The 21,097-nt window shown below is 33.5% G+C and overlaps 1 protein-coding gene across 2 annotated transcripts in view; it reads right to left on the bottom strand.

The window, feature by feature from the left end:
- Window positions 1–20,463, bottom strand: part of LOC6644015 (voltage-dependent calcium channel subunit alpha-2/delta-3) — a 47,130-nt gene extending 26,667 nt beyond the window's left edge. For both annotated transcript variants that reach the window (XM_002066929.4, XM_023176749.2), the window contains exons 1-2: window positions 20,231–20,463; window positions 8,931–9,012 (exon numbers count right to left, since the gene is read on the bottom strand). In XM_002066929.4, the coding sequence (XP_002066965.2) occupies window positions 8,931–9,012; window positions 20,231–20,343 (195 nt within the window). In that variant the 5' untranslated portion in view covers window positions 20,344–20,463. The remainder of the gene's footprint in view (window positions 1–8,930; window positions 9,013–20,230) is intronic.
- Window positions 20,464–21,097: the final 634 nt, after the last annotated feature.

Raw genomic sequence — 21,097 nt, forward strand, 5'->3', positions numbered from 1 at the left:
GGTAACAATGTCTCGCATCAACGCGCATGTTTCCATGTGCAGTGAAGCGCTTTTTCCATTTTTGGAACATTTTCTTCGAGATTTCTCTGCTCTGCTCAATATTAAAGTTAATCGTTTTTACTCTACAACTACACTATGCCAGTTTGTTGACTTTTCCTTTCCCTTTATAGCCATTTTTTTTCTTTCTGCTGGATGTGGAGGGAAGTTATGGAAACTTTTAGGTTTTAATTAGCATGTTTTGCATGTTTTAATTGCCTAGGTAAAAGAAAAAAAAAATATAGTTAGTTTGTTGGTTAGTTAGTTGGCTTTCTGGTGGTAGCTTTTGAGTCCTGCTTCTGTTTTAATTGCCATATAAGGAACATGAGGGAAAAAAAGGAAGAGCTGCATAAAAAGGAAGTGTTGCCAAACTTTACAAAGAGCACTCGAACTGCAAGTGCCAGTGAAAGTTTTCTCTGGAAGGCCACTTCCAAATTGGACAGTTACCAACAGATGGACTAATATGTGTAGGTACATGATAAGAACATTTTTAACTTTCTAAATTTTATTTAATTTAAAGACAACTACAGTATTAGATGCAATTGAAAATTAGAATCTAAGCAAGTACTTAACAAATGTCCTATTACATCTCAAAAAAAAAAGAATTAATTGCAGAGAATCATAACTTTTGTCGCAAATTAGTTAAAAATCTTTCCATTTACTATATTCATGAGTATAGTTATATGTACACAACGACATATAGAAATTTTAAATACGGTATTGAACGGAAAGTTTTACGAAACGAAAAAAAAAACAATGTTAACCATCGTAATCCTAAAGGTATGTTATTAACTCTTGAGAAAAATGATTCCGACAGGACCGAATGACTTTTTCACTATAGTAGAATACAATTCTTTATATATAAGTATGATCCTTTTTACTGTCATACCCCTAGAATTAACATATATTTTCTATGACAAGACTTATTGGTCTGACGTAAGGGAAGTTGAAAGTAAATTTTGACCATCTATGTATGTAAAATTCTCCTAAAGAACCTCTACCAACTTTAAAGAGATTTTTATTATTTTTTAGGTTCTGCATAATGCGATCTAAGTGCACTAAATTAAGTCTGACAAGTGGAAACCAGCTTCTTGAATAGTGTTTTTTCCGCTCTCTCTGTATCTCTCTCTTTCATTCGGGTTTCCCTCTCACTAGGTCTGCTGTTTTAATCGTTTTTATTTGTCCCCTGGCTATGCAATTATAATTTTTGTGGGTGTAACCCAGAAATGCAGATTTTGTTGGTCATTTGTTTAGGGCAACTTCGACTCCAACTCGAGCAGCAGCTTTTGGCCTGACAAATGCAAAAAGAGCTTGTTTAAGGCCAACAAGAGACAGAGAGAGAGAGAGAGATAGAAAGAGTGCAGGAAATGAAGAGACAGATCGGCTTGGTGTTTTTGAGCTAACTAAGTGTGTGGTGTTTGGACTGTTGCGGACTGCAAGAAGAGACCAAATCGTAAATCAAGGCACGACTTAAGAGCAACGCACTTGAGGGCGTGGAAGGGGCTTCCCAAAATGTGGCAGTGCTCTGCCCTTTGTGGTCCAAAATGCATTCATACATACACATGATGTAAGGTGGAACCCCCTACTATATGTAAGTAAGCTGCAGACATACACACATACATATATAGATATATATATTATATATGTATACTGGTTGGTTGTCTATGCAAATATTTAAGTCTGTTGTTGTCGTTTGGTGGCGAAAATGCGAGCATGACATACAGCTGCATACAAATGTAAGTCCTTGTAGTGAGTGAGTTTAAAATTTTCGGAAAGAGATTACCCTGCTAAGAGCTAAACGAAAAACAAATTAAAAATGTAATTAAATTAAAGTATTTTATCTCATTGAAAATTGGGTTTTGTGGATTAAAGAGAATCTACATTCAATATAAGTTTTTCGTTTTAACTACTTGGGATTAAGTTAACCATATCCTGTAAGTACTTCAACATACATGCATAAGAGTCCTTTCACAGCTAGTAAAGTGATATGAGAGTACTTAAATACTTGGAGATGAACTATTTTAAACAAGGTTTTAAGTAATTACTAAAAAGTACAAGTACTCAATTTAGTACTTTCGTATTAATTAATTAATCAAATAGGTACATAAAGTGAAGTACACAAATACTCAAAGAAGGGTTTAAGTAATTATGAAAAGGCACACAAGTACAAGTACTCAATTTAGTACTTTCGTATTCATTAATTAATCAAATAAGTACATAAAGATGCTCTTTTAAATTCTACTTTCGAAACTGCTTGATTAGCAAAGAAGGGTTTAAGTAATTATGAAAAAGTACAAAAGTACAAGTACTCAATTGAGTACTTTCGTATTCATTAATTAATCAAATAAGTACATAAAGATGTTCTTTTAATTTCTACTTTCGAAACTGCTTGATTAGCTGTTAGTTCCATTCTACCTAAATCTTAAAAAGCTTTATTACTATTAACACTTACACCAAGAAACACTGCCCTGGTGACGTCTAGAACTTCGGGTAATCTACTTAACTTTAAATGCTACTACTAACAGCAGGGAGTCTAACAAGTAAGTACTTTTACTCAATTATCCTTTTTTTTTTGCATCTCCTCACTCTTTGGTAAGCTAAACTCCAACTTGGTCACTTCTTACTTTGCAGTTCACTTTACATTCCACGAGCTCATTATTAAGTCTTTCATTCTGTCAATGGTCTATGCTGGTGCCTGGTTACTTTATACGAGATTCTGGCTGCTGCTTTTTTTCTTCCTCCCATCTGACAATTACAAATTCAACATGAACTCATCTTACAGTTGGTTTACTTTTACCTTCAATAATGCACAAAACGAATGCCAAGTACAAGTGTAGAATAAGTAAAAAAAAAATAAATAAGAAAAATAATTTGCAAGCTACTTAAGTACACTACCAGAGGCGGATGAGAAGAAAAAAGAAAACAGCAACAACAACAAAGAGGAAAATGAAAATGCAAAAGAAAAACGACAACACGCGCCATTTTCCTCCATTCTGCAGTTATAAAGTTTTGTATTACGTGCAAAATAAGCGCACGCTTAAATTTATTTGCATCTAGAAGTGCGAAGGAGAGAGAACGAGAGAGAAAAAAAACAAAGAGGCAGTGGGAGAGGCTGTAAAAGAAAGATAGAGAAATGCTTGCCATTTCTTTTGCAATTTCGTCTTGAATTTGACCCATATTTCATTGAAGGCAAGAGCAGATAGAGAGAAAATGAAGAAAAAGAAGATGACTCTGTCTCTGTCTCTGCCTCCGATAATGATCACCATCATCGTCATCGTCATCATCATCATCATCATCATCAACATCATCGTTAGCAACACATCATCATTTGCCATTATGGCGTCGAAGTCAACACGAGACATCATTCTAAACATGTGTGTGTGTGTGTGTGTGTGTGTGTGAGTGTGTTTGTTTGTATCTATGAGTATGACTATGTGTGTGCATAACATTAACATGGCTGTCACTTTTGGTCTATATAACGTTGTTTAGACTCTGCGGGCGTGTGTATGTGTGAGTCCTAATGTATGTATATAGCGAAGTTACTTCAAAAATTATCAAATTATTCTTTCTTGTCTAAACTGAAATTTAATAGGAATTTTGTAAAACTATGAACGTTTTTATTCTATATCTATGTACATAAATGATGTTATATTCACTGAAATATCTTAAACAAATTTATGAAAAATTTTGTGATAATAAAGTTATTAGTTTTCTAAAAATGTCCATCCCAGTCCCATATAAAATATTATATTATAAAAATACCAAACACGTAACAACTTTCATTTGTTTTTAGGAAAATGGGTTTCTTTTTAACGTCTTTTAATATCGATTAAAAATGATTTTAATTTTAGTTTAATTTTACTTTTAACTCTTTATAAAGAACTATATAATATCGCAATTTTTGGGAAAACAAATTTATTTCCGTCATTCCTAAAAGCGATTCTGTGACTAAATTCTTTATTATTATATTCATTATCATAGGAACTTAATAAAGTATTTGTTAATTCTGTTTGTTTTGTAGATGTAGATGTATAATGGAATCAGTAAATTATCAAAGTTTCACTTTTTAAATTGAGGAATCTTTTAAATTGTATATAATTACAAAAGTTAAAAAAAAATAACAAAAACCCAATATATTAAATGTCGCATTAGCCTGCCACTTAAGATTCAATCTAATACTTATAAAACAAAGATAAATCGGCAAGCTACTTTGGTGTTTTTGGTGTCTTTCACTATTCTTGGCAAGTATTTCATAATAATATTATCCTACAACTAATTGTTTGTTAGTTATTTAAATTATTGGAAATTTCTTTACTTGCTGCTAATTTTGTAAGCCTCATTTGATTCATCGCCCAACAAGATATTTGTGCCTCGCATTAGAAATTCAGATTTTTCCAGTTTTGATATTACAATATTGAGAGTCCTCATTTGATAATTAAATCAAAAAGAAAGGATATTTTTTTGGTAAAATAATGACATTTACAATGGAGAATTATATAGGAAAGTAAATACATATTCTGTGCACTTTTAGTCACCAAAATGATTGATCCGAGAGTCTTCAATGAAATCTGATTTTAGTAATTATTTATAGGGAGCTAAAACAATGTCTAGCATTGAGTATTTTCCTTTTTGTTCCCACTACATTTAGTTTTTCTTTTCCCTTTTGTTCTTTTGTGTGTGTGTGTGTGTGTGTGTATGTTTGTGTTTGCGTCTGAAGAGCATATTTCATGGCTTAGGTAGATATTTTGTTGTTCTTGTTGCTTTCGCTTTTTGCTTTTTTTGAGCTAGTCAGCAGGGCATACGAAAGGAATAAAATAAATGAATATGCCCCACGCACAGGCATGCCACACAAATACACATATACATATATATATGTATAAGTGTACCCATATCTTGCATCTCTTACTGACTCTCTACCTTGTCTGTTTCATTTGGGGCAGCCATTTTGCTTACTGTTGCTGCTGCTGTTGCTGGTGTCCTGTGACGCCTTTCGCATATTTGAACGTGTGCGCTGCATTTGTTTTACATTTTATTATGCTACTTTAAAATGCTAAAACAGAAAACGGAAAAAAACAGACACACACACACCCTCACACATATACATACATATACATCGAGAAAATAACAAAGCATAGAATAGAAGAGCAGGTAGAGGGCGGCAAATGGCAGAAAAGACCTCTCAGCCACACCCATAACTTTTCAATGTACTCGGCTTTTCGTTTTTGTTTCTTTTCCTTTTTCTGTAACAGTTTTTGAAGGACAACAGTTAAATGAAGGAAAAATTGTGTCAGCAAAAGGAAGCAGATAGGGCAAAACTGCAGGACATAATTGAATTAATATTGTCTCACATAAAAGTTGTAATGCCCATGTCAATACGATTTCTCTTCCTCTCTCTGTCTCCTTTTAGGTCACCGACTGGCTGTCAAAATGGCAAAAAGTACAACGAAAAAGTCAAAAGGTTGTTAAAATTGAAATGAGTACGAAATCAATTTTTGGCTTGCAAAGTAGAGAATAAATAGCAATATATTAACTAAAATTTGCTGCATCATTATGAACTAGTTAACTGGTTATTAAGATCTAATAAGTAGTTGTCTAGAGAAGTGTGTTTTAGTTATTAAATTTTTATTTATACTACATTGCGCTTTAAAAAAATCTTAATAGAGGTCAAATTATGTTATATAAAGGATTCAGACCTGGGCTTACAGATATTTCTTCATTCATTAGACATATTTGAAATAGATTTTGGATTTATAGTTTGACAGAATAAATATTTCCAAAAAATCTACTTAAAGCTTCAACTTGCTCTATTATTTCTTGTGTTATAATGTCAAACTAAAGATATGATTAACTGTCAATATTTACTTGGTCATTATTTCTGTTATTCCCATAATCATTTCAATCATTAATTCAAAATTAGATTCAATAGTCAGTTAATTTGGCTGCTAGAATAAATTAGAAAAAACTTTCGATTGATAATTTATTAAAATCAGATCCATAACTTGCATCCTTTGGTAAAATATTAACATTAAAATTTCTACACTTTATACAGTTTTACTTGAGTTTTGAATTGGTTTAGGTTTCAATTATTCACAATTAAACTAAATCATAACACATTCCTGCATCTTTCAAAGAAAGAAGGTAAAAGATTTTCATTTACATGACTGATTAACACATGACAAACTTTATTGCTTTAATATCAATTGAATGCAAATTTAATACGTTTGTTTTTACAATCAAAATATAATAAATTTCTTAAGGGATTTAAATAACTTAAAATATTTAAATATTTGCTACAAGTTCTTCTGTCCTTAAGCAGTGTCAAGGGCTTTCAAATTCTAAGTTTTTATTGAAATGAAATGGGAAAGGCCGTCTGCCAATGCCATCCCATGTCAATTTCTGAATCCTTTTCTTAATGCTATGCATGTGTATATTATATGTACATGTGTATGTACATACATATGTGTGTGTACATATTTTGCTTTGGCATTTCGGCATGCCAATAATTTTATTAAACACACAATTTATTAGCTTTCTCACAGCACAACAAAGGCAAAGGAAAGGCGTTAACAAGGCGCACACATACACACAAACAGACAGACGCACACATACACACACAGTCTCAAATAAACACTCACATTGTTATGACACAATGTTTATAAAGCACACACACACACACACACACGCATACATGTATATGCATATCTACTCAGGCACACAAAGAGACACAAGGACATCTACCCCTGACCCAGCCACTGAGCGACAACGTCGCGTATACTTGATATTTAATTCAATCTGGGCGTAGATTTTTCATTTCTCTCTTCTTCGTCCTTTATTCCTGCGTTTTCCTTTCGGGGTTTTTTTTTTACATTTGGTTCAGTTGTTCTGCGACGTGCGCTTTAAATTAACACCAACAAACATTGTCAGCGACAGTCAGCAGCACCCACCACCACAACCACCAACACCAACAACAACAACAACAACAATGATAACGCAACGCACAAACCAACAAAAAAAAACAACAACAACAAGCAACAAGGCACTTGACAATTACAGACTCAATGACAGTCACAGCCAGCAAATTTATTTGCATTTTAGCTGCCGCAGTAGGGACTGAGAATGGAGAAGTAATGCCTACCGTTTTCCTCTTTTCTTTTTTTTTTGCGTGTGTGTACAACTATACCCTGTATACCTGGAGTAAGAGAGACTATATTCGTTGTTTATTTCCATTCTGGTTAGCGTTTTTTGTCATACAGAATTTACTTACAGGTACTTAAGAATTATCAAGACTAGTAAAATTTCCAGTAAGTGGTTTAAGGTAGCTAGAACTAGAACTATTCGAATCTAAATTTTATTAGGCAACGAAACAAGAGACAGTGTGAATTATAAAATTTCTCAGTTGATTCACAAAATTGAATTTAAAATTTAACTGAAACTTAAGTATGTAGTTGAAATAAATGAAAGAATGTGAATAATATAAGAAACGAGAAGTCAAATCAAAAGTAGTTAACTCTTGATTTTTAAGCGTTTGAAATTTTGAAAACATTTCATTGTGTACTTCATGTATTTATTTGTAAGTATGATGAAGGCGAATTAACTATTTTTTCTTTGATAGTAATGTAACAGTGAATCTAAGCTCAAAATATTTACTAAACTTTTAATTAAGCAAACTTAAAGACTGGAGGAGTTGTAAGCTGTATCAGCCAAAATAATGCGGTCTGGTTGTACTTGATATGTTACAAATTTAATATAACATTCAAAAGACTAGTAAATGAACTCAATTCAAAGAAAAGAAAGGGTATTTGGACTGACCGCCATCTTTGTAATTTGTTACCATAATAATGTGTGTGTGTGTGTGTGTGTATGTGTTTTTATGGTGGCTCGCCCATAATCAGCCCACTAGCTCATACACGTCTGATTAAACGCAAAAATACTCGACTGACTTCACCAATTCTTCTTCCCTTGGCGGCGACTATAAACCACCAAACAACATCCTTCTTCCTCTTCGCAACGACCGCCGCGCAGTCAACCAAAGCCAAACACAGCCATGCTTATTAACACAGATAGCACACAGGCAGACTTACAGCTCACTACACCCGTCTCCCCACACCGCCAGCACCCACACTCACACCCCTACCCTTCATTAAGCCACCCTCAATTAGCCTTATTTGTGTTTAAATTGCATTAGAGAGAAAGAGAAAGGAGAAGAAACAAGAACAACATGAAAAAAGCGCACAAAATAAAAACGAAAATCACACAGAAAAAATTGACGCATTTGATGGTTAAGCCCCCTAACTTAATGCCAGTCATCGTCTAAGCATTTATCGATAACTTCTTATCGATATATATGTACGTATATATGTATGTTTAAGTACCTCAAAGAGCTTAAATGTATTTGTTAGACTAAAGCCCCCCAAAACAGACAACAACAACAAAAAAAATGATGTCAAATTGAATAGAAAATCAAAGCCATTTACAAATGTTTGAACATAAGTTTAGAATTAGGGGAGATGGCATACATACATATAAGCGATAAAGCTCAATGAGGCCACAAATTGCTTAATCGCATTTAACCCACCTTCTGCCGCCCACTATATCACTTTACGTCATTCAATAGAAATATGGCATATGACGAGAATTTACTTCATAAACAAAACTTGCTAAACAAAATTCCAATAAAATTTAAGTCTTTGCATGAAACGTTGTAACAGAATTCTAATAGATCATTCAAATGAAGCTTACAAAGAAAAAAAAGCAAAGCACTCAACTAAATCTAAAAGACAGAGATCTGAAAGGTAATTTTCAATATTAAGCTAGATCACTTTCTTGGCAGACTAATCGTAAGAATGATATTTTCTAACTTTTTACACGGTTTCTTATAAAGTAAATATACATACATTTTTGATTTCATTCATTTTAGTAAACTGACGTCCAAATTCCCATAGATCCACTCCAAATTTAAGGGCCCAATTGCGAACTCTGAAATAGACAAAGCAAAAGTAGAAATAGAATTAGATTATATTTGGGTAAACATATATTGTTAATCGCCATATCAAATGTACATTTATTTACTCCATCTAGATAATTTGGGATACTTATTTTTTATATACCTATTTCCCCCTGGGCGGTGGCTCTGTGAAGTGACACTCAAAAGTTTAATACATTTGTTCCTGAGCACCAACTGATGAGGCAATACTTGATAGGTTGTTCCATCGGGGATCATGGAACCGATTGTGGGTTAACGGACTTATAAAGCTTATAAACTTTAATATCAGATCATGTCATTAGATTTCTTATAAATTGAATTGAACATTAAGTTAAATATCAAAGATTTTTTTTTTTATTACACAAATCCATTTAACATTTGTCAGTCAATTTATTGATTCTTTAAATTTATTGATTGTTTTTGTTTTGCCAAATTTTAAGTTTGGACATTAACAAATGTCTATTCTCTATTCTTGTGTTTTTGCTGATTTTGTTTGCTTACTCATATTAAGCAATTCGATTTGTCTACACGAATCCCACTTCAATCCATTATAAATTACCATGTCATGTTCTATGCAAATTCAAAATCCACTTAATTGCTTAAAAACAAGTGGCAGGCTAAAGGCAAAGGGGGACTGAATTGTTATGGGGTAGGTTGAAGGGCGGGATTGGAAGGAGAGTAACAGCAAAATAAAAAGCGAATAATGCGCCAGACGTCGCTAAGTTGTCGCTTCTGTTGCTGCTTCTGCTTAATGCACTTTCACTGTCATTTGTCATAAGTAGTTAGTGCTCTGTTTGTTATTTGCTTTTTCTTTTTTTTTGTTGTTGTCTTTTTTGGTTTTTGGTTCTTTTTTGTGTGCTTTATTTTGTTTATTCGCTTAAGCTGCCTCGACGGTAATTAGATCTGCCACGCCCACACATTTATACATTGCAACGCCCAAGCTCATCCCACAATCATACTACAACGTGTCAAATGCAAAATTGTTTTAAACAGCAAATTGTGCCAGATGCATAATCCAGCAATGCAAAAACAGAAAAATTGCAAATGGAATAAAAAAAAGTAATGAAAAATATATATAAATATGTAATTTATAATATATAGATATATAAATCTGTCTACTATCTAGAGCTAAAAGAAAAGAGTTTTTTTAACGAGAAGCTACTAGGTGAATTTGTTAGCTTTGAAGATAAAAATGTGTAGCATACTTTTGGGCATTGCATATCAAGTATACGCATTGTTTTGCAAACTTGTTTTATCATTTCAAAAATATATAAATATAATGTAATGTTTGTCTACAAAAAAAATAGTCAACACATTTTCTGGTCATCACAAAAGAAATCCAAGCAATGTAAAATGCAACGCACGTACAAAAGAACCAAGAACGCACACACACATATACACATATGTATGTATATGTAACTAGTAAATATGTATATAAAATTCCGAAAACCTTAGAAGAAAAAATTGACATTCGAGACCTCAAGCAGGCAATGAAAGGACATCAACGTCGAGTTTTGTTTTCTCCTCTTTTTTGTTTTGCCATTTTGGGGCACGCCAAAAACTTGACAATGGAACGGACGGAAGTGGATATGGAAGTGCAAGTGGCAGTGGCTCAGTTCTGCTATGCTCTGTTCAGCACTCAGCACTCAGGTGTGTAGACTTTTCATTGTATGTTTCAGGCTTTTTGAGCACGAACCAAACCACCTATGTCATGCTCAAGTGCCATACACCTCTAAAGCCATCGAACTAGATTCAGTCTTTTTCTTGCTTCTTTTTCATACCCAGTTTTCATTTTTGTCTTTGGTACTTTTCACTTTTTCTTCTTGCTGTTGCTGTCCTGCTTTCGTTAGTCAAGTTTATGCCAAGGCAGGTACAACAGATAGTAAAGTAGACACATTGCAGTAGGTCAATAGGTTTTTTGCATCATTGAAATTGAAATGAGATTTCTCTTTGCTGTCAATCTTGAGATTTCACTTCAATGCATCTGCATTAAAAAAAAAAAAGAAAGGAAACTAAAACAGAACCGTAATACTCATGCAGTAGTTGTCTATGAATGAAAACCCAATTCTAATTAAAAAAAATGTTGTACCTTAAATTTATTACAGTTCAACTGATAAAAAGCACGTACAAATATTTTTATTCATCAATTTAAGTGAAAGACTATTGAATTCATTTGCTCTGTTCCAGACCTAAAATACATTTTCTTGGATTAGAAATGAATTCCTTTACTAAATCTTACCAAATCGGATTACGGAAGTACATAATCCCAAACGTTGATATCTCTACCAGAAAACTATGAGTCTTCATATGTGACACAAAATAATGAGTCTGCCAAAAAGTATGCTACACATTTTGCATTTATTTAACTTTGTTCATATGCCATAATTTTATTTTTATAGCTTCTACACCACTCACTCACACAGACACACACACGCACACACTTATGCGATAAAATCATGTTGGAAAATCAAGCCCTCACTTCAGTGATTAAAAATCAATTTTAATCGATTTTAAATTCGCATAAATTATTCGACTGATTGCCCCCGAACAGCAGCAGCAGCAGCAACAACACCAAAAAATCATTATATATGTATATTGCATATAAATGTTTCATTAAATTTTTTTTTTTATGGCCACTTAATGATTTTAAGCACAAATATTATCATTATACAAAATGTACAATATAAGCAAATATTTTGCATAAACTGGCAAGTAAGACAAGACATTGAAGCAAGCAAAAACTCATTACAATTTGTGGCCCAGACAAGACGGGACAACATGACACATGGGTGGGGTGAATGAGTGTGTGCCACGAAAGGGGGCGCTGAGAGGTGGAAATGCTAAAATCAACACTCCCTCTTTTTCTCGGCTCAGTGTGGGCTAACAAGAACTAACTATTGTGAAAACATTTGCCAAACATTTATAATCTAAACGCGAAAGTCAAAAGCAAAACAAAAGAGCAACAGCACAACTCATAAAACCCGACCAAGTAGAATGGGAGAAGACGACACGCAAGGGCAACAGGCCAAAAATTGAATATAAAGGATGAGCAATACCAAAACCATGACCAACCAGACTCAAGACAAGGCGTTAATAAAAGAAAAATGAAATATTATTCGCAAAAAAAAAAAAAGCAGTGAAAGAACAACAGATATATACAGAAAGAGAAAGATGTAAAGAAACGAGAAAGAGAGAGAGAGAGAGAAAAAAAGTTGAGGGAAAGTAAAGACCGAGCAAAATAATGCCCCAAAAATATTTGCACAATTTTATGGCATTATCTGTAATATCAATTGGGGTAAAGAGAGAGACAGAGAGGAAAGCACCAGATGAGAGCCACAAGGAAAGCGACCGCAACCACGTTGCGTATACGCAATGTTGATTATGTTGAGCCGGCAAACGGACGAGCGAGACAGCGGGCGGCAGGCAGCAAGCAGCAAGCAGCAAGCAAGAGCATGAACGAAACACTTGCCCCATCTAGATATAAAATAAGCGCATGTTTATATGCAGGAGCACCAGCAGCAGAAGCAACTGCAGCCATTTTACAGACAAAGTTTTATGGCGATGCCAAAAAATGAATTTAAATTATATGAAAATTGTATTATAAGTAAGCCACATCAACTGAGGAGGGGGCGGAAGGGGGAGAGCACCAAATGGGCAGCAGCAGTATCCGCCCGCAGCACTCAAAAGCGTAAACAATGAAGCGAAATAAAGTGGCCAAGTGGCAAAGTGATTGAAATTGGATAATGCTGATGGGCATGCAAAAGTTATGGTTGAATGGAGGGCAAGTGGTGCTAATTAAATGGATGGTAACACAATATGGGTAAAGTGCAAAGAGCACAACTATCTGATGAATCGGAATGTGCCCCGTAAAACTATGAGCGTAAAGTGTCATCAACTTTTATTGATATGAAAGTGGGCTGCATTTGCTTGGGTTGAGAATGGGAATTGCAAAATGTCACAGTATAGAAAAACCAAATGGTTTTATAGTTATGGGATACAATTTTTGAACTATTGAAATCTGAAATGTACTTTTATGTTTATCATCTTATGAAGTACTTATAAAATATACTTGCCTAAAAGTATATCAATGGGAAAAATACTCAAACTGAAGCTGCTTGTTCCTATTTAGGGACTAAACATTCCCAATGTCCAATCTACCAATTCAAAGAACCAAAATAAGTCATCTTTATATAATTAAATTAAGTATTAGAGGAAGGAGGAAGCAATCGAAGGTAAAAAGTTTAAGTTTACTGAAACTTGATGATCTGAGAAGACTTTAATCATAGAATATTGAGATAGTAGAGATAAGTTGGAAGTAAATAATTCAATCCCTTATTTTAATAACGTCACTTTGTCACTTAAATTTACTTCTAAGAAATATACATAGGAATAAAATTAAACAATTTACTGAGAGAGAATTTCGACCCCGAAGAGTGAAAAAACAATGGAATATGGTGGTTGCTTGTTTTTAATGTTGTTCTGCAGTAATTCATTTTGGAATATTATATACGGAGTCCTCATTCACGTTTAATAGCAAATTTTCTTTAATTTCTGGCTGTGTCACGTGACCTATGCTCACACACAGAAGACACACACACACACACACTTTTGCACACTTCGTCACTGGTGAAAAGGAAAAATATGTTGACCAGCAGGAGGCTGTCAATGCAAGGACGAAGAAGATGCATTAAAATTGCGAATGCTGCAACTGAAAATGAGGCAAATGAATGAGCTTACAACAGTGCAAGAAAACACTGCGGAAACCAAGAATGAGCTGCTTTTCTGGCAATGTAGTGAGCTGGAAATGCGACCGGCCTAAGAAAAGTCCACGACGAATGAATCAACAACGAAAAAGATGCAGAAGGCAAAAAAGAAGGAGAAAAAAAACAGACTCAGGCAGAGACGTAGACGAAGGACAAAGAAAACCGAAAAGGAACAGAGAGCAAATAACGATTTTCGAGTACTCCCAAACACTATAAACGAGATTTGGGTCAGTTACATCAAAAGCAATGTTGCCCAGGACCAACCCAGGACCCAACATAATCGTCAAAGCTGAGACCCTTAAGGCAACTGTTTTCATTGTTGCTGACGTTGTTGTTGCTGCTGTTGCTTGTTGTTGCTTGTTGTTGCCTGGCAGCAAAAGTTGAAATAAATTTAATTGAATTTCAGCAGTGACACACACAAACACAAACACACACACACACACACACATAAGCGAAATGGCAAAACCAAAGAAAGTAACAAGACCATAGCAAGAAAGAGAAACGAACGAAAGTTTTTTTTTTGTTTCAAATTAATAAAATTCATTAAATTTATACGCATATTTCTTAAAAACAACAACTGGAAATTAAAGAAAAACAAAACATGAAATTTATATACTTGAAACAAGATGAAAAAATTAATTTGTTAATGGATATAAAGAAACATTTGGCAAGTTTAGCTTGAATTGTGTAAGAATCGCAAAATGTGCAGGTAGCATTAAATTAGTTAATGATTGTTATTAAATAGAATAATGTTAATTATTATAAGCATTAGATAAATTGAAATTAGCTACTATAAGAATATAATGCTTCGTACGAGTTCTCAATAGAGAAATGAAAAACATTATTGGCTATAATCTTAAGCTAATTCATTCTCATTAAAGGGGACTCCAATTACAATATACCCCGGGACAGGATCAGAACATGCGAAACCACAAAAAAGTTACAACATACGAAAAACATCTAAAAATAATCAATCCAAAGGTTCTAAAGGTTTTAACTAATGCCATATTTAAAGTTCTTTAAAGTCATTAAAATGTATGAATATTGTAATGAAATTTCGATTAGTTTTAGAGCTGATAAATGTACAGTTTGATTTTCTAAGCTTTAAAAACAAATAATGAATTTATTCATTAGCTTAAGATATAGATAAGTCAATAAACGTATTATATGTAATGCAACTGAGAGGATTTATGATAAGTTAACCTAAAAATTTCAATCAATAACAAAAAGTTCTCAAAAATAATTATAGTAATGGATCTTTTACACTGCATTTACTCTCTCTCTCCCTCCGATTCTTCATTTACTTTATTCATTCTTTCCTAACCAGCTTGTAGTTAGCTGTGGTCACTATTTGTTTTTTGTATCTGTCCACATAATGCTGAACCATATACGGCTTCGCCTCTTGTTTAACGGTCAGATAAAAGCTGTCAGTTTTATCTAAGCCTACTAAGTTATTCAGCAAGTGAACTGATGGTCAAAACTGTTATGCCGTGGCCGCTAGTGTATAAAAAGGAAAATGACTGCTTTTTATACCCTTGCAAAAAGGGTATATTAATTTTGGTCAGAAGTGTGCAACGCATAGAAGGAAGCATTTCCGACCATATAAAGTATATATATTCTTGATCAGCACGACGAGACGAGTTCAAATAGCCATGTCCGTCCGTCCGTCCGTCCGTCCGTCCGTCCGTCCGTCTGTCCGTCTGTCCGTCCGTCTGGATCAACGCAAACTCCTCCTAGACCGAAAGAGCTACAGAGCTGAAATTTTGCATGTAGGCTTGTATATACTGCAGGCGTTGTATATCTCGGATTCAGCCGGATCGGATCACTATATCATATAGCTCCCATACAAATGGCAAAGTCACGAACAGTGACTTTTCTCAATAACTTTGTTATTTTCTGAGCTATGGTCATGAAATTTCATATTGGTGAATTAATTACACATATAAACGACTGTGCTAAATTTGATCAGGATCGGGTGACTATATCATATAGCTCCCATAGAAACGATCTTTCGAAAACAGTGACTTTTGTCAATAACTTCGTTACTTTTGACGCGATTGCTTTCAAATTAAATATTTGTTAGTTTTATATATCTATTAATGTCTGTGCCGAATTTGATAAAGATCGGGTAACTATATCATATAGCTCCCATAGGAACGATCGGTGGAAAACAGTGACTTTGATCAATATCGTCGTTATTTGCTATGCTAAGATTGTAGGCCGTTCTTTCGCAAATGTTAGCCTTTTTAGCTTGAACGTTTTTCCACTTTGATGGCTTTAGGTAAGGAAAGAGTTACCATAAAAGTTGCAAGGGTATACAAACTTTGACGCGGTCGAAGTTAGCCCCGGCCCTCTGGTTTTTTATTATTGTATGTCAAACAGCCAAAAGGCAGAGCAACTGCAACAACAAACAAAAAGTCGACATAGAAACGCAAATGCTAAAACTAATTTCAATAAATAAAACTAACATTAGACATACAAAACAGAGAGTGAAAGAGACAGAGAGAGAGAGAGAGAGAGAGAGAGAGAGAGAGAGAGAGAGAAAGAGGCAGGAGAAAAAGAGAGAAAAATCACTTAGTGGTTCTGGTTCCGGCTTCCGCTTTTCATGCCGTCCCAACTCGGCCCCTGCCCTGAAGCTAACCATTTTGCCTTAGTTGTCCTTGGTTGTCCTGGCCTGCAAATGGCAGTTTTGGTTTTGGGTTAATTAGCCAAGTGAGCGCTGCGGTTATGTGTGTGTGTGTGTGTGTGTGTGTGTGTGCTGGTTTCCTGTTCCCACTCGCTTTCATTCGCTCCCACGTTGTCTCTCGGTCTCTTTCCACCTTCACATCGTCGCACTAATTGCAAAATCCTATTATGTATCCATTAGATACGCATATATGAGCAAAAGTATCTCATCAACATAGCACACATGTGCGATGCGTTACGTTCAAAAAAGAAAAAAAAAAACCAAAAACCAAAACTCTGACTTTATCAAATGTTCTTGTCATATTTCTTTAACGTCGACTTTTCCCATACTTAATATGAAAAACTTTTTCCAATTTCAAGTTGTTAGGTTTTTGTTATTTCCTTTTTTTTATCACTTACTATTGTTAAACATCGCCTACCATATGTTTTCCTAACTATTCACATTTTCGTGGAATCTTTCAAGAGTTTCTTTCACAAAATGGAAAAATAAAACATTAAATATTTTATGTATGAGATAAACAAAGTAATAAACTTAAATAAATTGGTTTTTGGGTAATGAAATTAATGTGAAAAGTTTTCTGGCCATTGAAATAAAATAAATATGTGAGTGTGTAGAGAGGGGACAGTAAATTATCTGAAAATTCGAAATGTGAATTTTATAATGATAAAAACATGCTAAAGTTTTTAATATATGTAAATTAAAACTCCTATATTGAATACGGGGGGATAAATGGAACTCATCTTTTGTTTGAATTTTATGATTGATCATCACAAACATGTACTAAGAAGTATTTTGTTGAGTTAAATCGAATACTCGAGAAGTTTAATATTTTATGATTTAATTCAAATCTGTTATAACTATTAGAATAAAGTAAATAGCTTCAATGTATTACATTTTTATTGGTGTCTAATCATTCAGCGACATTTGCTTTAAAGAATCTTGATACAAATTTGATATCAAATCGGAATCGGAATATTGCGCTCTAAATATCAGAGCTCGTAAATGTCACTTGAGTATTTCGATAAATCTTAAAATAAGTCTCTTTACTGAATATTTGAACAAATAAAATCATAGCATCGTCTGTTATTCGTTTTATTTTGCTCACATTCAGAGAAAGACCCTTTTTTCATTCAGTTTAGTTATAGATACATAGAGATTGCTTCAAAAAAATAAAAAAACATAAAAGAGAACAGAACAAAATCAAAACATATTAAAATTTGTATTATAAACTTAAAAATGTTGTTCGTTATAAACTTTGCTCTACACAACTGCTAAAACATAATTGATTAATATTGACAATTTGGATAAACAAAATATTTATTGGAATCAACCAATTCTCGTACATTAAACATACTTAAGATCTCAACTCGATTTAAAAGAGGAACTTTGTTCCATTTAAAGAACATTATAAAAGGTCACTTCTCGTGCTATATTGTGATATATGGTTTTCAAATTAGTCAATTCGTGCATAGCTTCCATCAATTTGCCTTTATTTCGAACATTCTGCATGTCCTCATCCTAATCATCGTCATTATCATTATCATCAATGAGTATTTGCTTATATTTGTATGAAGAACTATCATCATCAGATAATTTTGGAAGATCACGAATATTCTTGGAACAAAAATTGATTCAATCTCTGAGTTATCTTTTTTTTTAATAAAGCTAAAGCCCTATCCTGCAATTCCTCTTAAACCTTATTTAGTTGATTGATCACTGCATCATCGATGGATTTAATTGGATTTAAGTTAATGATCTGCTGATGACGTTTAGCTTGTGCCGAACTGGTGGTGTCCCAATTGATTGTGCTGAATTGGTGGCGAACCAAACAAATCGTTAAGTTACATAGTAGCAGCACAGTTCAAGGTCTTCGGTTTGGTCATTTTGAGCGACAATTGTTATGTACTCTGTTTGGCTTGGAGGGTACATTCTTTCAGCCGAGGCATCATAGTTAACTACAGCAGATGTTTGATGATTGGTAATAAAGAACTTGCAAAACTAACGAGCAAATTCCAAATTACTTAAAGAGTACGCTTTATTAGCAAGTCCAGGAATATCCTTCTGGACACATGTGCGATGGAAACTCATCTGGAGTAGTCGGATATTCTGAATATGATCAAAATTTGTACTGATTGACCATTTCACTTTCTTCATATTGATGTCATCAGGTTTCACGCTGACAATTGGCTGACAAATCATTTAGACGCGTATAATCCCAATTCAGTGTCTCATTTATCCACTCAAGAAGTTCAGTAGGGGATAGATAACGCTCATTTTATTGATTGCTAGTCGCAGAAATATTTCTTATCGACATAAAATGTTGTTATTTCTTAACACTATTAAAAGAATTGACACGCTAAGCAACCATTATACCAAATGCCAGGTGGAATACTTTCATTACCTGAGGCATAGCTAGAGTGGCAACGCAGGTGTTAGGAATGAAGCGCATCGGACATTGCCTTATGGCGATTCAGGAGACTGCACAGCTGCAGAAAATGTAGGTTAATCGACGTTCTGAGAATACCTCAAAAGTTACTCGGCTTAGGCATCTGGAAGCCAATCATCTGAACTCGCTTCATGATGTGGCCTGTCTTAATACAAGTACAGCTTAGGAGAAGTGAGACACCCCTTTTTTTATGAATCCTGCAAAATTAGGGACCTCAACTGGTTTATGTGGGATTTCCAAATATATCCATCGGCTTATATTATTATTATACTATATATTTTATATATTTTACCTTGCGCGATAGGTAAAACCTATGCCTAGAATATAAGGTACATCTTCATTAAGAAAGGGCATAAGACATATGGCTAAGCTAGAACAAAGAATTGAAAGTTTTAAGGCCCTAAGAAACACCCTAAGACTCGGGAACACAAACGTCCAATCGAACTACTCGAATGCTCAATTTTTTGTAATTGGTCATGTCCTTTTAATATTGCTTTTGCTTTCACATGACATTCGATATATGCACATAAATATTTAAAATTGGACAAAATTTGAAAAATCACTTTACATTGAAAACGTTTCTACTAGGAAATCGATAGTGTTCCTTATGTAATGGTGAAAAGCTTGTTATTAGGCACATGATTCCAATGTTCCTAAATATATCTGTGATTCGTATTATCGAGCCACATATTTCTTACATGAATCGAAAGATATGAATTGTCCTTATTTGTTATATGTTAAGCTTTATGATTATGAGTATTATTATGATTATTATTATTTTTTCCTTTATTATCATCGATTTATTATCATTAAGAAATGTTAAAAAGTGAACTTCTAAAAAGTTTTCGGCTTAAGCACCTTGAAACATTTCACAGTTTAGCAATTTTGAATGTGCTCATTTTGTATATCTTTCCTTAACTGTAGTTCATGAATAAAGTTAACAATAATTCGGTTACCTATTTTGAATAATTATTATATTATTCTCATAAACTATAAAGTTTGCAATTCGCTTCACTTATTGTTGACCAACAGTTTGTCTTCTACTTTGAAATTTCAAGTTAAGTTAGCTAAGACAAAACACAGAAATAACTGTTGAAATTTGCATAAATTTATCAAGAATTTTATAGTTTGCCATTGGCAAGCAAAACTTAATTTCAATGTGCGCTAAAGATGAGTTTGACTTCATATGAACAAATTTACAATTAATATCCTGCTAGAGGAAATTAAGCCAAACCAATTCACATTATCATAATTGAAAATAGCAATGTACATTGTATAGAAATGAATATGAAAAATTTGTTATACAGGAAACTTACTCATTGTGTGGTATATCCTCATCCTGTTCGCCAAAGGCTTCGTATATGTGCATTTTAAATATTAACACACCCAAAACGATGGCCACAAACCAACTCAAATGTTTGCCCTCCATTTTATGTGGTGAATATTGTACAGAATATTATTAGCTGGATGCTGATGATGTTTCTGATTAAATCTGTTTGGCAGACTCTCTTTTTACGACAGAAAATGTTTATCCCACCAAGTTACTGGGAATTTTATAAATATTTTTGGTATTCTGTATTTTCTTTTTTTTAGCTGTAGATTGTTTTTCGTATTGCTTACTGAAACATGCGAAAAAAGCCACAAAACCAATCCAACAATCGATTTATTTTATATCTGCACATACATATATGCAAGTATATAGTTGTATATGCATGTGTATTGCATTTATATTTATTTGATATTTATTGACATTTCGTTGAGCCGAAATGTTTGCGAGGAATGCACAAATTTTTTTAATTAGATAATTTTTCAATTTTGGTTTTACAAGTTATTCATATTTAATTATCCATGGACTGGTTATATGTGAATTTTTGTTGGTTTATTTATTTAAACGTGTTTGTTTCTTTTAACCTTTTATTGATTTATTTAATTTAATTTATTTATTTAATATATTTGATCCAAAGTGTATAATTTTGTTTTGCCAAAAGTTCTTGATGCCATAGCATTTATAATGAATGTTTAACATTTTTATTAAATCTTTTTTGATATATTTATATGTGTATGTTTATAATTGAGCTCGGAGATATGTTGTGGTTATTGCCTGAAAAGAAAAAGAGTTATAAAAAGAAATTAGGTTTCAATTTAAACAAGTTAATACTTATTTTTAATCAGTATAAGTTGAC

This window comes from Drosophila willistoni (genome assembly GCF_018902025.1).
Source record: "Drosophila willistoni isolate 14030-0811.24 chromosome 2R unlocalized genomic scaffold, UCI_dwil_1.1 Seg167, whole genome shotgun sequence".
NCBI lineage: Eukaryota > Metazoa > Arthropoda > Insecta > Diptera > Drosophilidae > Drosophila > Drosophila willistoni.